The following is a 26,841-nucleotide window of genomic DNA, read 5'->3' on the forward strand; positions in this document are numbered from 1 at the left end:
TGCCGCTTGGAGGGAGGTGTGGGTGTAGGCATGTTTCCAGGTGGCAGTTCTCACTAAGAACCAGGATTCTGCTGAGGGACGAGGGGAGCATGGGAATGTCCTAGGCAGCCAGCAGTGCCCGCCCTCCCTCCCCATGCCCCCTCCACGAGCTTGCACGCTTGCTATCCCCTTCGCACCTTGGTCAACCCCTCTTTTCCCCAGTTTATTATGCAGTCTTCTAGTATAGCATCTAACCTTCCACATTTGCATCTTGTTATTGATAATTCTGTTTTTCCTCTCTGCCTGGCTCTCCTCAAAAAAGCAAGCTCTGAGGAGAGTCTGCACCGTATTTATCTTTGTAGGTGGGAAACCACTGCCTGGCCCAGGGTGCCTTCTCTGTAAATGCTGATGCAATAGATGTTGAATGAAGAATTCTTTGTGAGCTCATTTGAAGTGGTTCCCCGGGTCTTAAATTAGGACTTTCATGAGAGTGAGGTCACTGGCCACTGAACTGGTGTCCTTTTCTGTTCTCTCCTTTTACCAGGTTTACGGCATCTTCTATGCCACATCCTTTCTTGACCTGTATCGCAACCCCAAGAGCTTGACTACATCACAGCACAACAAAACAGTCCTTGTCAGTGGGGATGAGCAGTATTTGTTTCTGGTAAGTTTCCTGTGCCAGGAGTACAGAAGAATGTTTTATTTTTTGAGGCTGTCTTAATTGCTGGCCTCCTGGCTCAGACCCAGGACCTGGGGAGCTGGAGATGTGGATTCCAGGATCCGTGTGCGATGCGTGTGCGCCTGTGCATGTATTTGTGCGAGAGAGAGGGGCTGTGAGAGAGACACACACGGGAGGATGGTTCTTTTTCACAAGCATCAGGTTTTTACTTGAAACGCAGAATGAACGGCCACTTAGCCAACTACAGCTCCCTTGTGCAGGATTGAGAACTTGGAGAATGGGTCACAGGAATAAATAAAAGCTTTTGTCAGATTCCACTTTTAGGAATTTAGCTTACATACTTTTACATGTGTGCCAAGATATTTAGAGAAACATGTTTGGTATATTGTTGCTTGTGAAAACAAAAGATTTGGAACAAATGTCTATCAAGAGAAGACTGGTTAAAAGGGTTGTTGCTTATCTTTGTGATGGAGTGTAGTGCAACCATCCAACACAAATACAACAAACTCCAAATGTACTGATTTGGAAAAATCTCCATGCTGTATTATTAAGTAAAAGAAGCGAAGAGCATAATAATATGTGTAATGGTTTTGCATTTGTGTAAAAAAAATTAAGAACAGTAGGCTACACATAGACACGCATGCATAAGTACACACGTATATAAGTACATATCTGTACACACGTACCCGTATATCTGGGCTTATATTTGTGTAGGACATTTCTGGAAGGAAGCACATAAGATCACTACTAGTACTACCTCTGGGAAAACGGATTAGAGATCTGGGGTAGGTGGGGAATTATTCTACATCTTTTTGTATGCATTGAATTTTAATTGTATCCATATGTCACTATTTTGTTGAAACAGTGGTTTGGTGACAACTGCATGAGTTCCAATGGTGTTTGTTTCAGGTCCGGGTGGTGGCGCCCTACCAGGGGCCGTCCTCTGACTACGTCGTGGTGAGGATGATCCCAGATAGCAGGCTTCCTCCCCGTCACCTGCACGTGGTTCATACAGGCAAAACCTCCGCTGTCATCAAGTGGGAATCCCCATACGATTCTCCTGACCAGGACCTGGTGAGGGGACGCGTGGTCTGGTTCGGGGGCGGGTGGGTCCTGTAAGGGGGCAAGAAACCTAGTCCTGGTGCTTGGAGCTCAGCAGGCGGTCTCCCCCTATTTCTGCCTGGTCAAAGACGGGGTCCTTACAGGTGCCTCTTCTTCATTGTCACATCTCCAGTATTCCTGGCTACCGTACTGGTTTGTCCCTCCTTCTCTGCTTTCTCTGCCTTCACTAACAAATCTAAATCTAGCCCACTGCCTGTTTTTCTAAATAAAGTTTTATTAGAACCAAGTTATACCCATTCGTTTACACATTATCTAGAGCTGCTTTTATGCTACAAACAAGAGTTGAGTAATTGTGGTAGAGACCATCTATTCTTCAAGGCCTAAGATATTTGCTCTCTGAACCTTTACAAAAAAGTTTGCTGGCCCGTGCCCTAAGAGAAGAGGCATTGATTCTAGAAAAAACCTCCCATTTTCCCTTGCCCAGGCTGCTCTGACCTCCATGCCCTCTGCCCTTCCTGCCGTCCCAGGGGTGGGTGGTTTTAAATGCTTGGTCACAAAGACTCCTCTGGACTCTCAGCTTCTTCCTGTTGATTGAGTTCCCTGTGCTTACTACCTGTCCTTTTACTTTCTCCCTGTCCCCATAGATGTAAGAAGCAACCTGGGAGAAAGTAAATGGGGTTTTTTGTCTCTTAGAGCTGGGATTGAACACTTTCATTCATTGTTCCCCTCTGACGACATCCCGACACTATGGCAGTGGGGATAGAGAATTTGAACACTGAACTGGTTTTTTTTTTTTTTTTTTTTTTTTGCGGTACGCGGGCCTCTCACTGTTGTGGCCTCTCCCGTTGCGGAGCACAGGCTCCGGACGCACAGGCTCAGTGGCCATGGCTCACGGGCCGAGCCGCTCCGCGGCATGTGGGATCCTTGCGGACCGGGGCACGAACCCGCGTCCCCTGCATCGGCAGGCAGACTCTCAACCACTGCGCCACCAGGGAAGCCCTGAACTGGGGTTTTTCTTGCATGTTCCAACCTACCTCCTGCTGCCATCACAAATGTGGTTTTCCCTAGAGTTGTTTTTTTGGGGTTAGGTGGGGTAGGTGGATCAAACTGACAATTCTCTGTACAAATCTGGGAGTGAATACTTGTTATAAGGTTGGGACATGACTACCCCAGAGGCTTTCCAAAGAACAGACATTGGGGCTCAAAATATTGTTGCTGGGGGTCACAACCACTGACATACTTATGTTACATGGGCCACCATTGAACTACAAAGAGTAAAACAACTCCAGGTTCCTGATTACCATTAAAATGTCTTTTTCTTGTCCTAGCTATATGCAGTTGCAGTTAAAGATCTCATAAGGAAGAGTGACCGGAGCTACAAGGTGAAATCTCGCAACAGTACCGTGGAATACACCCTTAGCAAGTTGGAGCCTGGAGGGAAATACCATGTGATCGTCCAGCTGGGGAACATGAGCAAGGACTCCAGTATCAAAATTACCACAGGTGAGCCGACGAGCGATTGGCGGCCCCCCTCACACGGCAAGGCACTCCCAGTGCCGCTAGAACGCCTCTAGGCATGGGATTTCTTTTTTTCCTTTTTTATTTTTTAGTTTTTTGAAGACATAGGATTTCTATCAGTAATTGCACAGGAAGTGCGAAGACGACCCGCAGTGTCCACGCTGGGGCAGAGCCGTGCAGGGGTCCCAGTATCTGGGCTGCAGGGTGGTGGCCAGGGCGCTGTGGGCTGGGGAGTGGCTGTCGTTTTCCATATTCTTCATCTCCTCTAGTCTCCCCTCCCCTAGCTGGTTTTGACATTTCCAAGAGAGTTAGGAAATAAAACTGAACATTGGCCACTTAAAGCCAAGCTTTGCATCTGGGCACCTGGACTGAGGTCATCGTGGTTCCTTGGGGCGACATCATGTGCAGAAATGGACGGAGACCAGTAACTGGGCAGCAGATTAAAGGGGGATTTGCTGCCAGCTCCAGGCTGGCTCAGCTGTCAGGCTCAAGTTCAGAGAGCAAGTAATAAGCTCAATTACTCGGACAGCAGCAGGCGATATCAGGAGTGTCAGTAACGGAGGCCGGCAGTGTGAACCGTGGGCCTGGGCCATACTCGGTGGTCATTCTAGGGCTCTGTCTTCAGACCGAGCTCCCTAGGCCCTCACTGACCTCTAAGGCCTCTGGCATTTGGAGCACGAAAGTAGACTGGAACCAGAGCAGAAGTCCAGGTAAACTTTGAACATGGTTCCCTCCTACCCCATCCCTTCCTCCCCCTACCCCGTTTGTTTTTGGCCATCCTTGAGTCTAGATAATGTCCAGATATCTTGGCTAAAGGTATTATAACAACAAAAGAGATGCCAGTTAAAGAGTGTCTACCATGTGCTAGGCTGTATACTAAGCGGTAATGTGTATTATTCCTTCCTTAACCTATCCCTTCAAGATTAGCATTATTTAATCAACCTTTGACAGACAAGAAAACGGAGACTCAGATGTTGAGCTACTAACCGCATCCTACTTCACCTTTAATTTTCAGTTTCATTATCAGCACCTGATGCCTTAAAAATCATAACAGAAAATGACCATGTTCTTCTGTTTTGGAAAAGCCTAGCTTTGAAGGAAAAGCATTTTAATGAAAGCAGGGTAAGTTCCTCCCTCCTTCTCAGTGACTTTGGAAATCTAATTGAAATGCCATTTTAGAGATGAGCTCGTTAACAGCATGCTGGCATAGATAGAGTAAAAAGAAAGAATAGGGCAGGGGAGTGAACTTGAGAATTAAAGGACCATTTTCTGTAGGATTGCTAATTAGTGAAATGTTTATACTGCCCATTAAAGATGTGAATCTCTGCACTAAGCACTTTTCAGTCCTGAACTTGTCATCCCCTGAAAGATAGGGAAACGGGCTGGAGTCCTCACTGTGCTTCCTGAGGCTGGACAGGGGTTCAGCATCAGAACCCAGGGCCCCCTCTTTCCCAAACAGTCTGAGGGCGGGGCTGTGGCTTTAGTACTGGGGAACTGAGCTGCACTGCCAACCTGGAATCTTACCAGTTTCTTTCCAGTGAGCAGGAAGTGCTTGAAGATAGTCTTTTGACATATGAAAAACACCTTGTTTCATTTTGTTTTTAGCAGACCAATTACTGAACTCACAGCAGGAGATAGGAGGAGGAGGAGGAGAGTGGCACCTGGGAATAGATTTGCCATCCAAGGGTGGACAGATTCTCCAGTGGAGCTGGGTTGGCCCCATTGTCAGCAAAGCATGAGCTAAATAGATACCCAGTAAATCAACCGTGGCTACCTCGGGGTAGAGCGTTGGCAGAGAGCCCTCCAGTTCTAAATCGTCACAGTGTAATGCCAGAAGGATCAAAATTGGAAAATTCTCACAACTGTGACATATAAATGGTTAATGTATTTAAGTGTAAAGAGAGCTTTCAAATCAATTCAAAACAGAAACACATTGACCCTTGAAAAATGCAGATTTGAATTGTGCAGGTCCACTTATATGTGGAACCTACAGTACCACACCATCTGTGGTTGGTTGAATGCAAGGATGCAGACCGAGGATACAGAGGGTCCACTCTAAGTTATTCTCGGATGTTTGACTGCTCAGAGAGTCAGGGCCCCAACCCCTACATTGTTCAGGGGTCAACTGTGTTATAATTTTGAATAAGGAACAGGTAGCAAGGTAAAAATGTTCAAGCAGCAGTGAGCAAAAGAAAATAAAGTTTCAGCTTCACTAGTAATCTAAACAGCACAGATACAGCACTTTCACATTAAATTGGCAAAAGTTTTGGGGGAGGGTAGTACCAACATGAGTCATAGCTGGGGAGAGGAGTGCTCTGGGAATATGAATGGGTTCAACCTTCTGTAAGGCACTTTGGCAATAGGTATCAGAAACGTTGAAAGTGTTACATCGTTTGATCCAGCAATTCTAGGATTTTACTCTAAGGAAACAGTGTGCATAAAGAACTTGATTTATGACAGTAAGAAAGAGGACACACCCTAGATGCCCACTAGAAGAGGGTTGGTCAAGTCAGTTATGGATGGCTGATGTTGGTATCATTTACATTTTTTTTCTTTATCCCCTTACGTATTTTGCAAATGTCCTACACCACATATTTATTAGATAGAAAATAATAAATGCTAGTTAGTAGTCTATAAAAAAGAAGGCAGGAGTGGGACTCCAGGCAGGTGCTGTAGGGAGACCCAGTCGGGCAGCCAATTGTCATCAGCGTGGCAGGAGCCCAGCTTCGTAAAGGTTGGGCTTGCAGTCAGTATTCCATTCCCAGTGCAGGGTTCCAGCATAAGCTTAATGCGTCCTTATTCCTTCCTCCTGACTTAGAGTTCAAAGAAGAGGCAGGTCATCAGAATGAGAACCAGGAGACCATGATTATGCAGTGGGGCCCAATATGTGGGTAGAAATAAGACGGGAGGGGTTCTGCGGTGGGGGGAGGTGCTGGTAGCTATGACACTGGAAGACTTGGAGATCAACCGGGAAGTCTGGGAGTCAATCCTGATCCCAGCCAGCATGCTGGGTTCGGGCTGTTCCAAGAGGGATTTTTCCAGCACAGGAGTCCAAGACTCTCCCCGAGCCAGTCTAAGTAGGATGCTTATTTCACACTCCCCCAGTGAGCAGAGGCTGAGCTGCTGCAGTGCTGCCTAGTTCAAGGCCAGGCTTGTCTGGGGCTGAGATCAGCTTGGATGAGCTAGAAAGCACGGAGATAGGAAGTGAGCTGCAAGCCAGCAATGGAGTTTGTATAGGCTGTTCTAAGGAGAAACGTCTTGCTTTTATTTTTTACCCCATGCCTGGAGTCCACTGCAACTTGGATTTATTATTGGTCCATCTCATTTCAATGACCTGTTGCTATGTTGTCTGGATTCTTTGTTTCATTTAATATTCCTTGAGATAAGTGGATTGCTGACCAGAACTTTGAATTCTGTACCGGAGTATTTGTTAAAATGGCTTTTGTTAGGTCTGTGCTTTTCATTTCTGCTATGTGGCTCAGAAGTGGGTAGTTAGATGTTGGGGATGAGAATGTTCCCATTTTCTGAATCTAATATCTCAGTGCTATGTAAAAAGAACTGGTACGAAACACACACTGCTTTAGCATCTATAAATGTCTGCAATAAGGAGCTCACAGAGTTGGAACCAGTAGTAGCAGCTGTTAGATTCCTTATTTAACTTCCTGAGCAATCCCTCCCGTGTTTGTTTTCAGGGCTACGAGATACACATGTTTGACAGTGCCATGAATATCACAGCTTACCTTGGGAATACGACTGACAATTTCTTTAAAATCTCCAACCTGAAGTTGGGTCATAATTATACTTTCACTGTCCAAGCACGATGCCTTTTTGGCAGCCAGATTTGTGGGGAGCCTGCTGTCCTGCTCTATGATGAGTTGGGATCTGGTAAGTTGCTGTTGTTGTCCATCTTCAAGTCCAAGGAAATATATCAAGGATGTAGCATGGCTTGATAAACATGTGTCTTTCTAAAACGCATTTAAAATATTCTTGCAGCTCAAGGAAAATCATTTATGCATCAGTTTAATCAGATACTGATATATTTAAAAAATACTTCCTGGGCTTCCCTGGTGGCGCAGTGGTTGAGAGTGCGCCTGCCGATGCAGGGGACACGGGTTCGTGCCCCAGTCCGGGAGGATCCCACATGCCGCGGAGCGGCTGGGCCCGTGAGCCATGGCCGCTGAGCCTGCGCGTCCGGAGCCTGTGCTCCGCAACGGGAGAGGCCACAGCAGTGAGAGGCCCGCGTACCGCCAAAAAAAAAAAAAAAAAAATGCTTCCTGAGTCAGGCATGGTGTGAGGAGCTGGGATTCTAAGGTGACCATATTCTGAATGTAAAGCAGAAGAAAGGGAGGTTTTGTTGAAAAAGGAGATTCTGCTTGGGAAGCACTAGCTTAATGAGTTTTGTTTTTATTCTGTGGAGGACTGTTCAGAGCTGCTAATATGCTAATATTCCCTAGGATTCTGCAAGTCAGTAGATTATCTCATCACAGATTCCCTGATTTCTCAGCCTCTTCATCTTCACCATCAGCCTCAGATCAAAGCCTGAAGTTGACCTGGGATCTCTGTCTTCTGGACACACACAGACAGCAGTGTCGGGCCATGCTGATAGCAGGGGAGAGGAACCTTCCATTTACATGGAAATTCTGCTCAGTTTGTAATAGCTTAGCCAGGATTTCAACAAATGTTTTGCCACTGGCCTTCGTAGTTCCATTTATTCCCAGCCAAGAACTGACCAGTGCTTAAGCTCAGAATCTTATGTTAGACTTGTTATATGCTCCATCACGCTTCCCGGCGTGGCTTCTGGGGGAATCCTTTATCCTTGGCACCTCCCTAAAAGAGGGAAACCTTGCACACCACGTCCCTTGGAGAACTGTCGCATGTTTGAGGTTCTGAGAAGTTTCTACAGGAAACAAACAACCAAACTCTTGTTGTCCTAGTGTTTTTTAAATAGAGTCTCCTTTTTAAGTAAAACCTATTAGCAACCTGTGAAATAGACTTTGGGGAAAACTGCTGTGAGGACATCTGCCAGCTACCTTTGTAGACCAAGACTGTCAGCTGGGGAAATTAACGACGTGGCTATTGAGTTGTTAGATCAGACTCGCAGGAAATGGCTGCTCTCTGGCCCATCTTTACGAGGACCTATTGGGATGAAGCCCTGGGCAGCTCCTGAGCTCTCTCCACAAGGCAAAGCCCTGGCCTGCATCACCTCGCCCTGCACCAGGGAACAACCTCAAGCCTGATGAAGCTCCTCATGGAGACTGAGGAAGTCCACTTTGCTTCCTTAGCTAAAACTGACGCCTGCAAGCCATGTTCCTGCCTCAGGTTCAGACTTTCCCCAGGATTTATGACATAAAAATCTACCCCTTCCAGGAAGGCTGGCTCTAACCCCACAGGGAGATGGCTTTGCCCCAGAGCCCTGTTGCTACAGCTTTGTCAGTACCTCATGATAAAGCTAGTATTTGTTTAAAACAGTGGGAAGGGAGCATCACTGTTAGGTTATAGACACCCAGATGGCTTTGCAAAGAACTTTTACAAAATGTTAAATGTATATGGAAAGATTTTCTCTCTCTCTCTCTTATTTAAGTTAAAAAACCTCATAAAACTTCATGAGCTGTTAAGTCAGTATTGCAGTAAAGGAATCTCATTTGTATCACTTAATGGAGCTTCAGGTAATTGCAGTTCAGAGTGACTTTGGTGCCAAGTAGGGGGAAATAATTGCAATCTCGTTAATTAGTGGTCTGATTTCACATCCTCTTATGTAAGGCAAGCGAGCGGTCTTAAGTAATAACGCTAATGAAATCAGTGTTGGTACCCCAACAAAGGTCTCCCTTCCAAGAGATTATCTAAATAACCAACGAGGCCGTGATTAGGAGCCTAATGTAATTACCGTATTTGCATGCACAAGGCCTGTCCTCCATCACTCATGGCAAGGAGTCGGGAAACATTCAGGCGTCACGTGCGGGAACGTGCCATACCGGGCAGGCGGCTCGGGGAGGTGTTGCGAGCTCTCGGCGTTCCGGGGTGGGTGGGGCAGTGAGGGGTTGCCCAGTCTGTTCTCCCGCCCTTACGTGGGAGGCTCACGGGTTGGCCTCTTGCCTTGGCAGGTGGCGATGCCTCAACGATCCAGGCCGCCAGATCTACCGACGTTGCTGCCGTGGTGGTGCCCATCCTGTTCCTGATACTGCTGAGCCTGGGCGTCGGGTTCGCCATCCTGTACACGAAGCATCGGAGGCTGCAGAGCAGCTTCACCGCTTTTGCCAACAGCCACTACAGCTCCAGGCTGGGCTCGGCCGTCTTCTCCTCGGGGGATGACCTGGGTGAGTGCGTCAGGGCACAGGGTTCTTCTTCCCAGGGCAGACCCCACAAAGCCAGGGGCTTGCTGAGGAAACGCCCGCCTCGAGCTCATCTTTTGACGCTAGCAGAGCGCTTTACTAACCAGTGATCCTACTACTTTGGGTTGAATCAGTTGGAGCCCTTTGCTTTGAAGTTGCTCCTAAATTAAAATACCAGTATTCTCTTAAATAGTGTGCCCGAGGCAGGGAGTTCTGTGAAAGAACAGATAGGAGCTTGCCCTTTACAGGAAGGATGGGCAGACCCTGGGCTTTGGGTATTCCCAAAGTATTGGCAAATTCTTAAGAATTTCCGACCCCTCTCATCCTTCACAGACCTGGAGGCCTGACGTCTCTGGAGATGTTAGTCTAGACAAAAAGCCACGCTTTCCCCATCGGCTTCCGTCCAAGGAAGCCCTTCCCATCTTACTGTTTCTCTTTCTGATGGCTAGCACAACCTCACTGGCCATTCTTCTTTTACGTATTATGGCATGGCGAAGAGAGGGAGATGTTCCTTTCATAAACGTCTGTGTGCTCAAATTCCTAAATGCTCATTGAGCAAGTAGGCCACTTAATAAATGTAATCAAATAGGTGTGTTTTGGGGCCTTCGCCAAACTCGGGCTTGTCCAAACTCAGACTGCTGAATGGGAGTTTACATATTTATTTTCTTCTGTCAACCAGTCACAGTTTTGTTTATGCAGACATTTACGTGTTCCCTGCTCACTGATCATTCGTTATTGAGTCTTCTCCCTTCTCAGTTTCCTTTCTTGTTTCATCACAGGCGCTTGGACTGCCTTGCGTGAATAGGGTGGGTTCTTTAGTGGGTTCTTTGCTTCTGTTACTGGGGGCAAGAGGAATCCACCCATCACGGGGCCGTGCTGTGATCACTGAAAGCAGATCAGCACTTAGTTGCTCAGGGTGGTACCAGGGCCCACGAGGGGACAACCATGAGTCTGGCTAAATGCTTAAACCCCTCTAAGGTCCTTTTCTTCATGAACAGTGTGGGTTCAAAGGAGAAAACAGACAATGACGTTCACTGTGCTAGCATAGGGTGTGGACAACTCAAATCGGGGCACCTAAGCTACCCGTTGGACTTTGGGGTAGGGAATAAGATCTTCCCTCGTCAAAGATTTACTTTTCTTATTTGGTTAATTTCAAGTACCATGAAAATAAGCTTGGCCACCCGTTGATGGGGAACAGGTGACCCAAGAGTGTCAGAGAGAAGATGGGCTGGGTTTCAGCATCGATTCTTGTGCCTGGCTGGCTCCAGCTGGGGCTTGTACTGTAGGGATGGAGGGTCAGTGGTGGGGTGTGGGGTTGGGGGAAGTGCCCCGGAACTCACCAAGGACTGACTGTCTTGCCTTTAGGGGAGGACGATGAAGATGCTCCGATGATAACTGGATTTTCCGACGACGTCCCCATGGTGATAGCCTAAAAGAGCTTTCCTCACTAGAAACCAAATGGTGTAAATATTTTATTTGATAAAGATAGTTGATGGTTTATTTTAAAAGATGCACTTTGAGTTGCAATATGTTATTTTTATATGGGCCAAAAAAAAAACCAACAAAAAAAAAACAAAAAAAAGGAGGAAAGAAAGGAATGAATAAACTTTGTCGTAATCAACTGTGAACTTCAAACCAGGTTGATTTTAGTAACCAAATTGCTTTGATTTGATATTAGTGTAGTCTTACAGGGCTGTGCTTACTGGGCATGCTTTTTAAGTCTGTGAGATAATTTTGGTTCAGTAAATTGGCCATTTTTATTTTTCTAAGACACAGAAATGTATTTAATAAAAACTTCGAGAGTGACGGGTAGAATCCCTCCTCCTCGAAAGTATGCTCAAATTAAAATTTTTTTTTGCATTTAGTTTCTATGAAAGTGTTTGGGCGTATGACGGGGGAAGGTTCTTTTGTGTTATTTTGTTAATTTATTGGAACTCTGTATAGGGCAAGGCTTTAGTGGTCATCTGACACCACACATGTTATGAGCCCCTCGCCTATAGGGTTGAGGCGTGGGGAACAGAAGCAGTTTTGTTTCCATTCCAGAAACAATCCATTTTTATTCACTCGTGTGTCACACGACGGTGTTTGACAGAAGAGCATATTGAATCATTGCTCCATTTCAGTTAAACAGAGATGCAGCTTGGGAAGCCCTGCAAGCAACAGCTTCCTCTCTCATGTAAATGGATAGATTCTTACTGTACACACCTCTGTACAAGATGTAGCTTTGAAAGCTACAAAATGATAACACTGCTTTATTATACACTGGTGTCATTGTCATTGCAAAACATTGCTCTGGTTGTGGGAGAGAGTTCTAGATTTGTGCCATGATAGCTACACTGGCAGATACAGTACCTAATTTTTCCTCTTGGGATTTTTTGTTTCGTTTTGTTTTTACTTACCGCTGAAGAATGTCAGATGTAAAGTTTTGTATTTGTGTTGAGTTGGCCGCTTACTGTCCTTAAAAATCCGTACTGATATATGCAGTCATTTTGAATTGGGTCAGTGCCTTCTCTTTTCTTCTCTTCTACCACCTGCCTCACCTGTACCCCTGCCCAGTTTAAAGAGAAAATGCTCTTCACTCTTACAGAGAGACAGGAGATGTGTGAATTTGAGACCATTCGATCCAGTTCATGGTAGTGGCAACGCTAGAGTTGATATGCTCTGTAAAATAAGCTGGGCTGTATCCTTCTGCCTTTCAATGCCTCCCCTGTATTCAAACCGTGGCCACTTGGCAGGTGTGTGAAATCCACTGGGGACTGGTGCCCACTCTTGAGACCTAGTGTTGTTAGCAGCAGTGTCTAGCATTGTTGTGACGCCTATCGTATGCACCTCACTGCAGAACTTCTTCCTGAACGAGAAGCAGTGAGCTCTAGGGATATTCCAGAGTCATGCTTCTGCACGTGTGTCCCTCACCTGCAAGCTTTGTCAAAACCCCGTCTCCTCTTAGATGCAATGCATCACCTTCTCACAAGTATTTGCTTCCTTTTAACCAGAAGTATCATTCTTCGCTGATAACATAGTTTTGTTCTACCTGGGGAGTGTTTGGGAAACAAAGAGCCAATTAAAGTTTTTTTAGTTAAAGCATTTTATTTGTGTATATATATATTCTGCTTGAGGAGTATTTTCAATTGTAGACGTTTAGTATGTCGTGAGCGGTGGTAAATGACAAGCCTTCTTCCAGCATGTTTTTCTTCTCTCTCTTTCCCGTGTTATGTTTTTAAAGACTGGAATTTCTTTGGCTTTATCTTGTCTTACCGTGGAGTTGCATTCAAAACTCCGAGCCCTACCACCTCCCCTTTTTATAAATAAGCACTTTAAGTAACTGAAAGATGAATGATCTGGTGGGAGGCAAGTCATTTAATCGAACCACTAGAAAGTCTATTTTCTTCTTTTCTTTTTCTGCCAACTTTTTGGTGGCATTTGTGAAAGCTGATATCAAAGGCTCTGAGACTTTATATTCAGTTTTTCCATAGGCAAAAGCCTTTCTACAGAGCACATGTCTCCAGTTGGCAACTTGAGATATTTCTGAGCTTCCGAGTCTTATTCCCAGTGCCTGCCAATGCTTAGTGCGCTGTACTGTATAGACTGGCCATCACCCCTCTCCTTGGAAAATGCTACTGGGCTGTTGGAGAAAAAGCAGCCTTTTAGGGCTAGAGTATTTTATATAAACAGAAGAGCTAAGTTCCCGAAGACTAAGCTAGATAGATGGAGCTATGTGGAAATTGTCTATTTTTAAGAACTTTTGAAGCACGCACTCTCACCTCCCTCTGCATGGCTTTGTGAGGTTTGATGTATATACGCCGTCTGCAAGAGTCCCAAGGTGGGAGTGACAAGAGCAAATGAGAACAGAAAACTCCGTGGAGACTTTGAAGGTGACCAGATAATTGTCTTCACTGTGACCAGTTGGAGCCTTTGAAGAAGGGGCTTTTGTACCTCATTGGAGATCCTACCTCCAGAGTTCACACTGTATAGGGAAAGGGCTTTATTTTCTTCCAGGATGCATTAGAATTTCAGAAGCCCACATTCATGTGGTCGGCGGACCATGAGTGGACCACTACAGTTTGGCGGGCGGGGGATTGTGTATAAATCTCCTCTGGAAGTTGGTTTTGCCCCTTGATGGATTGAATGGCCCTCAAGCCTTACGAGATGTGGGTCCGTGTGGATAAAATAACAAGAGAATAGACTTCTGCAGAGGAATCCAGGGAGAGGCCATGCCTATGCAGACCCTTTTCCAGACAGGTGAGACGCTCCCGTGACTGCTGGCTGGCCCTGGCAAGCTGGGTAAATAGTTACGAAGCTGGGTAACTGGTTGAAACTTCTGACTTTGGGAAGAGGGGTTCCTGGGGTTCCATCTCTGGGAGTTTCACTGGGGATATTTGTGGGGGACAGATGTGCGACACACAGCTACATGTTCTCTCTGCCCAACACGTGTGACCCACTAGATGCAGCTCTCCAACAATTTAAGGAACTTCTCAGACCAGTGGACATTTTTGGGCAGGGGGACTGGACAGTCCTGCCTTCAAATATTCGCCTAGTGGTAACTCTCCATCTAGTGAGGTCATGTTCTCGGTACTTCCTTAAGGGCAGAAACCCCATCCGGTCGGGTTTGGTTGGTCGCTTTCCCACTAAGAATGTCACAGTGAATCCCTGAGACGTTTCTCTTCCTTGCGGAGAATTGGGGGTCCCTCAAAGAAAGGATCCAGGGAAGTCAGCAAACCCCATACCACTTCCATATTGATTTTAGGGATTGACTCCAAAATGCTGTGCAGAATCTTCACTCGTGTTGATATTGTATCTTGACGTTCCTATTGCATTATTTTTCTTAAAGGAAGCGTGTGTTGCCTTTCAGGTACAATTTTTATGTAATAAAAGCCAGTGCATTACGTTTATATAGACCACTTTCTATGCAAGACCGAGGTATGGAGCTGATAGCGAGAGATTATGTGTGCTGTTGGGTACACAGATGGCAAGCATGTTTTCGGAAGGGGTACCCCCAGCAAACGTGGGTTGAGGGAGGATGGGTCGTGTATATGTTTCTGCCCACTAATTTTGAGCAGCCATATTTGGAATTAAATCATCGGAGCCAAGTAACCCAAGAACGGTATTAGTTTCATGTGTAATAGCTCAAATGGGACAAGTACGAATGCTGGAATGGAACATTATTCTCTGATATTCCATGTCATTTCTCAACGAAAGGCTCTTGTTGTGAATTATTAGAACCTACAGGCAAAAATCAAAAGTATTTGCAGCAAAATAAAGGCCTACTCTGCTCTTAAAGTGAAACACTGTATCCTTGCTTCTCTCCAAAGTGAAATTAGGTATTTATCATTTCAGTTGCCTCGATAAGTTTCCACATCTCTGGTTTATGCTGAAGATTTTACTATATTGTCTCACAGTTTTAAATCATTTTTGTCTCAATGTCAACTTTTTTCACTGAATAAAAATTTAACTGGGTCAAGAAAACACCTCTTTGAATATCCACTCTCTACGCGTGTCTCGAGCTGTTCTTTGGAGTGCAATAAAGATGGTTCATACAGTCTCGGAACACCATTTGACTTGTCTGTTTTAAAGGCATGTTTATTTCATCGAGAAGAGAACGCTAAGACCTGGAATAATTTTGTTATTAACAAGCTGGTCTCAGATGGTGGATCACGATGTCTACTCGTGTTGGCTGAGGAGAAGGGAGACATGGTGGCTGTTTCGAAATAAATAAAATTATTCTGCCAGGACGACAACTAAGTGGCTCCCTTAAAGCTGTAACTACCTTTGCTAAGAGACAATTTGCTAAGAAGGCAATTTTCAAATCTGAGAGAAGAAAGCACAGCGGTATGATGAGGCTTCTGGAGGTGATGAAGTCTATGAGGGTTGCCACACCTGCCTCTGATCGGTGATGAAAGGCAGGTGGACCGACAAAGTCAGGACTGGAGAGTACGGAACGGGTGGGAGAGGGTGCTTTGGTGTGACATCTTCCGGGATGTTGCTTTTGTTTAACTATTGAGCCAGAATCAGTCTCTGAAGTTTTATCATCCCATTTGGTAGATGAGGAAAAAGGCTCAGAGAAGTTAAGTAATTTGCTTAAGGGAAACCAGAAAGTAAATGGCAAAACCAGCCTTCAATAGAACAGTGCCCCTGTTCTGTATCACTGTGCCACCCTGCCTCCTGTCACCATTCAGTGTCAGAGTGAACACCCTCAATCCAGTGCCTTGCGCCCAGAAGAATCCCAAGGGGATACCTACCATCCGGTCATGGCCTAGCCCTTAGGTTCCAGGCTTAGATAGAGGGTTTTGTCGACATACGATAGAGAGTCATCTCTCGACGGCAAACGCACCTTAACCAAGCTCCCGAGACTGATATGCAGCAAGATGACACCCATTTATTAATTCACCTCAGGAAATCGCCCTGTCTCTTAGCAGGTTCGTGTGGCCAGTACATTCTCCCCGTGTAAGCTCTACCTAAGAAGCCAGTTACGGCGAGAAGGTTGCTTGTTGAGCTAGGGGTCTGGGCGTGAATAGTGGTCGCCCAATAAATACTGAACGGATAACGAATGCTGGACGTTCCACTAGAAGAAGAATCTACTCCATACAAACTTAGTATTTGAAACCTTCAGGATATAGATACTCCCTGTATCCATTTCTATTTAAGAAGGCCTTGCCAGTGGGATCTTAATCCTTGAAGTCCCTTTGCCAGTTTCCCCTGGACAGGGCTTGGGCACTGCCCGTGTCTGGCACCCTGAGTCATCTTTTTGTTTTGTGGTTGAGTTCACTGCCCCCCACACGAAAACATTCTGTAGCTGATGTTAACCCTGCATTCAGACTGGGTTATAATAATATCTTCCTGGCTCGAGAGCCGTGTTTCTGCAAGATTATTCTGCCTATCATGTGTTGATTTTAAAGTTTAACCCTGGGAGGATACTGTTGTTGAGTCCTTGGGGTGACAGTGTAGCCCTCAAACTGCCTACATGTGTCAGCTGTGAGTCTCTGGTTCCCTAGGCCACAGTAAATTAAAAATGGAAAAAGATGATTAAGGCAGAAGCCCTGACAACAATAGATGAAAAGCTATCAGAAAATATAGACTGTCAGAAACCTCTGTTAGAGAGAAAGGAATTCAACAGTTTGTTGGGGCCATTTAGTATAGAACCTATCGGGCCCCAAAGGTACAGAGTCCTACAAGTTACATGACCCACTTGATGAAAATAATAATGGTTCTCCTCAGTTTGGCCCCTGTTCTTTACCAGTTGCTGTGCTAAACTCTTTATAATTTCTTTTTAAATTCTAAAAGTGATCCTGTGATTTAGATAGTTAACCTTTGTTTTAAGAGATGAGGACAATTGCTCGTAAGAGAGGCTGAGTGACACCTCCAAGATCTCACATGTAGGAAGTGGTAGAATCCAGACTCAAACCTAGATTTATTCCATTCTTGAGTTCGTGTTCCTATTCGCCATGCTGCTTTGCCCTTTTGGTACACTATTAGAAGTCTGTAATAGTAATACTGTTTAGGGAATTCAAGGGTAGAGGTAATACATTTTTAAAAGATCTCCACCAGAAAGATTAAAAATGACATTTGGAGACAGAGGTAAACTTCAATTGCTTTGCAAAATCATTTATGTGGAACACAATATTTCCTACTGATGCTAGATCACTGAAGCCTTTTTTTTAATTGGAATTTTTTTTTTTAAGAATTCAGTAATCAGAAACACGAACGATTCTTTTGCTTTGCGACAACCCAGTTAGATTTGATCAAAATCCTTTGCATCTTGGGAAACGATGTCCAGTGCACATTTTACTAACCTTTATTTATGTACACAGTGGAGCATACGATTGCACCATGTCCCATTAGGGTGCTAATTGGGCTCACACAAGACCAGTAGGGTCCCAGCAAAAGGGGGTGGCTGCCATTCTTTTTATACAACCCTAACTGGCTTTGATGCCAGTGCCCCATTAATTTTTTGTAAAAAGATTATGTGTAGGGTAATTTGAGCCTACAACAATTTACAGAAGAACAATGATGTTATGCTTTTAAAAATGCTAATGTTATCATTGTCGTGCCGCAACCCTATTTAACGCCAGATGACAACTGGTAATGTTTGGGAATATTTGTGTGAAAACAATATCATACTTAAAACTCAGCATCAGCAAACTTTGAGGAAGAAAAAAGAGGCTCGAATTTAAATGTAAATCAGCCTTTTATGAAATTTGCCCTTTGGTTGTATGCTGGTACATAAAGCCCTCAAGATCAATTGAATGAAGAGGTCTCATAATGAAACTTTAATTTTCAATCTCTCTCTAGCAGAAGCAGAACCTATTAGTTACCCAGGGATTGATCACACCCTAGGTGGTGCTGAATTACCTGGGGGTAGGTGTGCACGTGTGTTTTATGGAATTCTTCATAGGCAGTAGATGAGCGATACAAGAACATCAAGCCCTTGATTTCATAAACACACCTTACTTCGAACCCCAGACAGCTTGACTGCTCCCAAGCATTGGCACATCTTCAAAGGAGGAAATTTTAATCCCATTGAAATGATTCAAGGGAATGTGTTTAAGACCCTGAATACAATAGATGGTCCCTAAACACTTTGAGCGATAGTAGTCCTATGGCAATAAGTCATAATAGCAAATAAGTGTTTGTTTTATGCCAGGCGTTGTTCAGGGGGTTTCTTGTGTATTAACTAATTTAATCCTCACAATAATCTTGTAAGGAAGATATTATTATCCTCATGTTATAGATAAGGAAACTGATGCACAGAAAGGTTAAGAAATTGGCCCAAGTACACAACAGTTAGTAAGAGGCAGGGCTGAGATTTGAACCCAAGTAGCTTGATTTCGGAGTCTATGCTTTTAATTCTTCCACACAGACACGCCAGGTGACCCTTTGAGAGCCTCATTTGGGTGTATACATTTGGAATTTATTTTAACCAGTTTATCTTTTTAAACATTTATTTTTTTGGATTATAAAAGGAGTTTGTATCCACTATAGAAATTTGGGAAAAAATGAAAGAAGCAGCAAGAAGGAAATGAGATTTCCTGGTAAAATCCCAGAGACAACCACTGTTAACATTTGGTGTGTGTCCCTTTATCACTTTATTTTATATGAGCAATTGCATCTGGTTACAGTTCTGTTGTCGTGAATATGACCAAGTTCACGTGGGAGAGTTTCCCAAAGCTCTGCTACTTCTGTTCTGTCCTGGTTCCACCACAAAGGCGAACCTGAATGCAGATCTCAAAAGCAGCCTGATAACCCTCTTCCCCTTTGTCCCTATAAGCAGTTTTGATATAGACTTACTCTGAGGACCAGTGGAACCAGAGGACCACCATGCCATCAGCTGCATTTCTACCTATCATCACAGTGAAGTACTTTGACTCATCTTCTGTACTAGTGAAACTCATAGGAGGATTTACTTGAGTCACTTCATTATCTCTGGCTCACTAATTTTTCCCTGTTGAGTGTTTTGCTGCTCGGAAATATGGGAGGAACAGCTTTCGATGTATCCCATCAAAGGAAATGGACAGTGTTAAGTAGACATGAGAGCATAAGACAGATGCGTAAGCAGAAGGTGCTTCGCAAACATGGTTGTCATATGAATGTGTTTGGTCCCAAAGTAACCTGAGTCATCAAGAGGGATGTGTCTGAGTTCTGAGGAAGAGAAGGGGATGGTCTAAAGCCAGGGGGTGGGGTCACTTTGCGTGTTTCTGGGTGATGGGGTAGGAGGAAAAGAAGCACTTGGAAGGAGCCTTGGAGGTATTAATATTTAGTGTTGGATGGTGAGCACTTTCTCCATTTCAACAGGGCAGGGGATGTGTTAAACGGCAAAAGAGTTTCCCTAAATATTAAACTGCAGCATCTAGCTTTGCAAGAGCTGGAGGGTAGAACAGGTGGATTTTATGTGAATAGATGCTGAGCCCCCATTGGAATCTCTTATAAATGTCTGCAGGTGTCTAAGATAGAGAGGTATCAGGCAGAAGAAGAGGGAATTCTGAGGATTTGGGCAGTTCCCAAATAAGTCAGAGATTAATGTCAGGTGTCAAGCTCTAGGCTGACAAGACTCAATACTCCCTGTCAGTCAGGCACCTGATTCCTGGACCCCAGAGCAACATTCGTTTAAGAAATATTATCTGAGCACTTCCTCTGTACCAGGTCCTGCGTTAGTCTCTGGAAGAAGAATGTAAAAGCAGACAGGATGCTTGCCCTCTGGAACAGCAGAGAATAAACCTCAGGGTTGGCAAGTCACTTACGAGTCTTGTGTAGATGGTGTATGTGATTTCATAAAAGGGGAAACGGAGGCTAAGGATGTTACATGACTTGCTTAAGAGCTCAGCTAATTAGGGAGTTAACCCATCTTAATTCTCAAAGCCTGTGGTCAAGCCTGTGCTGGGGTCTCCCATGATTACGCTGGGGGAGGAAGGAGGCTCCAGTTCAGCTTCTAAGAGAAACACTGAAACCCTACTTCGAGGAGAAGAGTGCATCATTGGCTGCGTATCCACATTTTAATTAATAATGTCATACCTTGTTTCCTTTGAGCTATTGCTTTTTATATGTAGACTTCCTCAATGGAAGGCAGGACGAATGGAAGACTACTAGCCCACTTCGATAGGTCCAACTCCGGGAGAGAGCGCGGGCTGAGGTCGCATCCTAGTGCTGCAGTTCTTGCCATGTGACTACAGAGACCAGTTGTCAAGTCTCCCTAGTGCCGTAGTTTTCTTGTCCATCAAATGGAGTGATACCAAAGCTGACACCACAGGGTGTTGGGAGGTCTAACGAAACATGTGCAAGAGCTTTGAAGCTGGAAGGTGCTGTAGGATTAGGCGGTTTTTGGAGCTCAGAGACTAAGCTGGGCTGGAGATCTTGCTGCAGAGGTACATCTAGAATGGTCAGAGTTAGAGGGGTCGGTGGAGATAAAAGCCTGGAGAGAGAGAGAGAGAGAGAGATGTTGGGAGTGAAAAGAGATCTCAAAGTAACACCCAAAGCCGAGGAACCTGGGCCAAGCCAGATTGGAGCCCTCAGGTGCCCTCGGAGGAGGGAGTAGTCAGTCCTGGCAAATGCCTCAAGGAACCGCGACCAGCGTCTGCGGGGCACTTCCTCTGTGCCTGGCAGCCCTTCATGCAGAGTTGCATGTGGTCAAGGGTCTGGGCTCAGATGGCCTGAGTTGGAACCCTGCCTGGGGAACTGGTGACTCTCGGTGTCTTGCCCCTTTTTGCCCTGCTGTTTCCTCACCTGTAAATAATGATCCTTTAGCACCTACCTCATAGGGTTGCTGCGAGGGTGAAATCAGATTAGATACGTTAGGTAACGCCTATGAAATGCCACAACTCTGAACGCTGTCTAGGAGAGTGACTCTTGTCCTCCCCACAGCCCTGCGAGGCGGACCCTGATTTTATTTATTTATTTATTTTTGCGGTACGCGGGCTTCTCACTGCTGTGGCCTCTCCCGTTGCGGAGCACAGGCTCCGGACGCGCAGGCTCAGCGGCCATGGCTCACGGGCCCAGCTGCTCCGCCGCATGTGGGATCCTCCCGGACCGGGGCACGAACCCGCGTCCCTTGAATCGGCAGGCGGACTCTCATCCACTGTGCCACCAGGGAAGCCCTGGACCCTGATTTTAGATGAGACCAGTGGTGTCCTCACAAGAGGGCTTTTGGGGCATGAGGTGTGGACGCTAGCTTAGCGTAGGATGAGCAGGGCGTGGACGGTGTGGAGGAGCCGTCTTCAGGCTCCTCTTTCTCTACTTTCCAGAGAGAGACCTAGTGCGAGCTGGACCCAGACTAGCACAGCATCCAGACAGATACTCGTGAAACTGAGTCCCTCCCAAACCAAGTTCCCCTGCCGAGTTTATGATTAACCTCTCTGCACAAGACTTTATTCCCTTTCTTGTCCCATCTCTGTTCCATTGAGGGGTATCAAAAAAGGGGGGATCGAAACTGCGCAGGAACCTGCAGGGCCCTCCGTGTCCCCTACTTCTTGTTTGTAGAAAAAGGCTTTAGTCTCCTAGGCCTCCCTGAGTTCCAAAGAGCAGATTCAAGCAGTTACTAATTAGGGAAGTGAGGTAATGCAGAAACAAAGGAAAAGCAGTTATGCAAGAAAAGTAAGGTAGTAGTTCGGCAATGAGAGTTCTAATTCCTCCTGAAGGAATATACAATCTGATGCAGATCTTTGAGTTAACAGGCACTTAAGACGCCCACCCAGGTGAGGATGGTGACTACATGCCGACCAAAAGCACGAGACCCCAGACCGAAACCAGGAGGTTAATGATTAAGACTCCGTGAATACCACGCTGTTACCTCACCACTAACCAATCAGAAGAAAGTCATGCCCCCTGCAGCCCCACCCCCAAATTTTGCCTTTAAAAAACCCTTCCTTGGCGTTCAGCTCTTCGGAGCGTGAGTCGTACGTTCTTCTTGCTTGGTGTCTGCAATAAGTGCTGCACTTCATTTCACCACAACCGGGCATCAGCAGACGGGCTTCACGGCATGGCAGGTGAGTGGACTCAAGTTAGATGTGGTAACACTTGCTTCTCCATGTTTGCTGCTGCTGCTGAAAGTGCAAAGAGAGAACCCAGGTCACTGGGATGCAGAGGGGGAGTGGTTGATGGTGGGTGCCTGACCTGGAGGGAGGGGATGGAGAGGGGAGAATGCCCCCTCCATCACTAGCACACTGCACTGGGGGGAGGGAGCCCCCCACTCCACCTCCCTCAGCACCTGGCAGTGGCATGTGGTGGTCTGGGAGGGGGGATGCTGGCCCCAGCCTCAGCCCCCTTACTCCACGTCCACTCAGCAGTCCCCATGCTAAGCACTTGGGATGCAAAGATAAAGGAGGAGCCAGGCTACCTGCCATCCGCAGGCTGGAGGGCCCAGCCCTGCCAAGTGCCCTGACAGAGGCAGGGACGCGATGCTATGGAGGCTGAAGGGGATGGAACAGACGTACATTCGGCGACGTTGGGGAAGGTGCCAGCGTGGAGTTGGCACTTGACCGAGGCCTTGCGGAATGAGTAGGAGTTTGCCCCGTGGGGGGTGGGGTGAGGGCAGGTGTGTGAAGACTGTGGTCTGTGGAGGGAAGTCAGTTGGGTGCAGCTGCTGTGGGCCGTGCTGGGGGCGGTTCCGGGTGAGGGGCACGTGGCCGAACCGGAGTCCGTGTGTTCACAGCAGAGCAGGGCCTATCTGAAACCCTGGCGTTTGCAGCAGAGGATGGTTTATGGCAGGACACCAAGCAAGGAGAACAGGCAACTCGTGCTCGAAAGACCCAGACTCCCTGGTGGCTTTCAGGGAAGGGTTTTTAAAGACAACATTTGGGGTGAGAGCTGCAGGGGGCATGACTTTCTTCTGATTGGCTGGTGGTGAGGTAACGGGGCGGTGTTCCAGGAATCTTAATCAGCCCTCTGGTGCCAAACAGTCTGGAGTCTGCGTGCTTGCGGTCAGCATGTAGTGTGGTCAGCATCCTCCACCTGGGTGGGGTGGGACCTTAGTTCCTGCAGAGCAACTCGAAGACTTGCAGCAGATTGTTGTGTGTATCCCTTGAGGAGGAACTAGGACTCTGCTTTATGGCTGACTTAACTGTCTCCTGGCTGCTTTCCCTTTGTTTCTACATTCCTTCACTTCCCTAATTCGTAATTGTTTGAATCTGCGCTTTGGAACTCAGGGAAGGCTTAGGAGACTAAAGCGTTTTTTTTCCTACAAACAAGAAACAGGTGTGTGTGTGTGTGTGTGTGTGTGTGTGTGTGTGTGTGTGTGTGTGTGTGTGTGTGTGTGTGTGTGTGTGTGTGTGTGTGTGTGTGTGTGTGTGTGTGTGTGTGTGTAGCATGGAGGGGCTTTTGTACCCGGGAGGGTGCTCGGTTTCGATGACATTGTAATTCGTGGCAGAGCTTCTTCTGGAAAACCTTCTGGAGTCTTCTGGAATACCAGCAGTATCCTCTAAGTCCAGAGGGAAGCATATTGGAGCAACCTCCCATTTTTCTCAGTGTTCCAGAAAGGCAGCTCTGGGCTCAGAGGACCTTGGACTTGCACTGAGCATTCAGATCTTACCAGGTGACCTCTGACTTCCACTTTCTCCTGTGTCTCATGGTCAGGGTGCTTATGAGGTTTTCAGAGACGGAAGTGTGGGTGAGGTGGGTTGAGTAGTGCAGATCGAGTTCAAACCTACCATGTTTTATACCCCAGATGCATTCTGGAATGTGTCAATCTGTTTTCCGTGAATTCAATAGAATCTTAAAGAAATTAGAGGGAGCTGTCATTTCATGGAGTTCAAACCTGCCTCTCTATCAAATGAAGGGTCCTTTTGTAATGCAAATGCCTGCTCTTCTTGAGCTGTGATTCTGTCTTGACTTTCTCTAAACGACACACACCTCTATGGGGCAGAATGTGGGGCTTACAGGCAGCATTTTCAACGCCAGGCAAATGTCCATCCCCCGCCTTTGTTGTAACCACTCGCTTTGGTGGTCTTTGTTTAGATCAGGTATTATTTTGGCCACTGGAGGGCCCTCCAGATAGAGGATGACTGGAGAATCCCGAATGTGTCCCTGAGCCCAGGCTCCAGCTCACACCCAGATTTTTGAGCAGGCAGGACATCTTGCAAATCGGATTTAACTGGGGAGAGTAGCAGTAGCATTGATGTTTCTTTTATTTAGGAATTTAAGCATAAGAGAAACCTCTATTTAAAAGAGCAGCTTTTGGATTACAGTCTATTTGGAGCTGGAAAGGAGGTGCTAATCTTATGTGTGGAGAGTGATGAGGCAGAAGTCAGCACAGCTTAGAAAAGCGGAGCTTTGAACAAAGGTTATTTCTCTGTGTGAAGGGAATCACACCAAGGTGTATGGAGCGAAGTAGGGCCATAGAATTTATTTTTATAAGGAGGAAAAGAGAGTTTAGATAGGACACCTGGTAAAGCACGAAATGACTGCTGTTTATTTTCATGCCACATCTTTTCACCTGCAGTTTTCTACTTTATTCTCTGAGTCTAGTTCAGAGATGTTATTTTGCTGAATGTTGCCAAAACACCCTAACTTCTGTGCTCAAAGATGTCCCTGTGGCATGAGAAATTCCAGATCCAGTCCCCCCATGGATCAAAACACACACCTGTTGCAAATGAGAAAAAGTCAAGGGAAGAGTCCAGCAAAGAAATATGGGCCGGTGACCAGGTTTCCTCAGTTTACAAAACAAAGAAAATTCGTCAGAACTCTCCAGGGCAGATCAATATCAAACCAGACTAAAACAAAGTCTCATGTTCTAATCGCTTAAGGCCTGCAACAAAAACTGAAGTTGATTGTATTGATTTGCATGGTTCCCCTGAACTAGTAATTTTCCACCACCAGAGCAGGGCAGGCTTGACTTGTAAACCGCTTTGAGGATGAATTTGGGCCCCAGCCATTGAAGAACTTGGTTCTATGGAAACAGATAAGGCCACTGGAGATACAGGTAGAGTAGGGCAAGATCTGTGAAGACTGAGCTGGTTCTCAGTTCCTCAGAAAGAGGAAATGAAACTCTTTCTGACTCATCCCTTAGATGGTGGTGTAACTGAACTGAACTGAGGTCCACTCGCCTGCCATGCAGCAAAGCCAATTTACTGACACATTGTGGTGAAGGAAAGTACAGTGTGTGTTTGCAGGGCACCAAGCAAGGAGAAGGGCTCATGCTCAAAAGACCCATGCAGAGGACATCTCTTTCTGTATTTATTTAGGGGTGAAATGGAAGAATGGGAAGGACTGAGCCTCAGTAGAGAACCTCAGTTTCCCTTTGAACTGGGGAGTTTATAGGTAAGGTGGGAAAAGATGAGCAGACAGATTGACTCCAGTCCGTATTAGCAGACTTTCCTCTTCTGGGAACGTCAAAGGTAGGCAGCAGAGAACTGAGGGTGTGTTCAGCAGATGCGTGTCAAGGGAGGTAAAGGGACTGAGTGAGATCTGTGAGCCTGGACCTTTACATTCGACCACAGTTTTTTCCCCTGTCGATTAACCCCTCACAGCCTGTGTCTTGTTGGGGAGTTCTGTTCACATAGCTGTATCTTGGAATTTTGCTTCTCCCAAGGATGACGCCTGGGAGTCAAGTCTAGGACCCACCCAATTCTGATGTTGCGTGATAGGATGCAGTTTGAATGGTCCCCTAGCAGGGTTGTCCTCTGGCAATGAGCTCCCCAGGAACTGGAGAGAAGGATTGGACTTTAAAGAGGAATGGAGGTCAAGGCTGACACGGGTTGACTGAAATCAGTTATTTAGGGGATTAGACAACACAAGGGATGATTGGGAGAATCAAACTTCTCAGAATTGCCCCCAAACACTGAGAAAAGGTCGACTGAGGGTCTGGAATCCCCTCCCTGCCTCTGAACTCACAGCTGTCATTTGTCATGGACACTGACTTGACATTAAACATACATTTTCCTCTGACATATTTGTATTGTTTTAAAAACTGTATGACAGATAGTTGTGCTGAGTGAGTGCTGGGCACCTAGCAGGCAGGCGGTAAATATTTGCTGAACGTTGGAAAAATGCGGTGGCTTGGCTGTCAGTATGGTTCCTATTCAGAACCCATCCCCAGCGCTCCATTCACACCGGGCTGGGTGGATTTTACGTCCAAGGGTTGATCAAGCCCTGCCTCACCAGAATAGTCTCTGTGAATACTGGAACATTTAGAGTAAAAGCCACCATGGCAGGAAAGAGGGACGGCTGGGGGAAGTGCAGCTGGGAGTTTTCCTAGAGAAGAGGTGCGGTTCCTTTGTTCTGGTAGATTTCAGCCAGAAGGAACAGCAAATTTTAGTGTCTGCAAACCACCAACCAGCTACTCCCCTCCCCCTTTACCTCCTTCCCTCCCGACCTGGGAATTCATTTGCCGCTTCTCCCTCCTCCTCCTCTGCCCCAGAGCAGTCCCCAGGGACAAAGCTCTTTGTTGTGAACACTCCGAGGCAATACGGACTTGGACATTCTCCAGGGCAAAATCAGGGCTGTCCTCCAAGGAGAGTGATCGCCGGGGCACAGACCCTCCCCTTCCCCCCGCACCTGTTGATCTCCCCCTTCCCGGGGTGAACGTCAAGCCGCAGTGTGCTTGGGACGCACGCGCTTCTACACCAGGCTCAGCAGATGGCGCTGGTGAGCAAAGCCCTTCCCTTCCCTGCCCCGCCCCTCCGCACCGCAGCCGGAGCCTCGCTGGTCTAAAGCGAAAACAGATGTTTTCATCATTTCTGGATCCGGCATGTGACTTGCAGTTCAGCAGTGTGCCAACAGAACCCAGAGATGTGCGTTCGCTTCATCCCCCGCAAAATAAAAATCCTTACTTGAACGAGCCTTCCTCCTAAGTGA

At 46.3% G+C, this 26,841-nt stretch overlaps 1 protein-coding gene across 4 annotated transcripts in view; it reads left to right on the forward strand.

Annotated features, from left to right (window-relative positions):
• The window catches only part of SORL1 (sortilin related receptor 1), a 255,232-nt gene extending 240,088 nt beyond the window's left edge, over positions 1–15,144 (forward strand). For 3 of the 4 annotated variants that reach the window (XM_079930365.1, XM_079930366.1, XM_079930363.1), the window contains exons 42-47: positions 524–643; positions 1,568–1,732; positions 3,049–3,223; positions 4,254–4,360; positions 6,931–7,123; positions 9,340–9,822. In XM_079930365.1, coding sequence (XP_079786491.1) covers positions 524–643; positions 1,568–1,732; positions 3,049–3,223; positions 4,254–4,360; positions 6,931–7,123; positions 9,340–9,677 — 1,098 coding nt within the window. In that variant the 3' untranslated portion in view covers positions 9,678–9,822. Of the gene's footprint in view, positions 1–523; positions 644–1,567; positions 1,733–3,048; positions 3,224–4,253; positions 4,361–6,930; positions 7,124–9,339; positions 9,823–10,932 lie in introns of those variants that run through there. The other variant, XM_079930364.1, reaches the window with a different exon arrangement.
• The last annotated feature ends 11,697 nt before the right edge of the window (positions 15,145–26,841 follow it).

The sequence above is a fragment of the Stenella coeruleoalba genome, assembly GCF_951394435.1.
Source record: "Stenella coeruleoalba genome assembly, chromosome: 8".
In the NCBI taxonomy this organism is placed as follows: domain Eukaryota; kingdom Metazoa; phylum Chordata; class Mammalia; order Artiodactyla; family Delphinidae; genus Stenella; species Stenella coeruleoalba.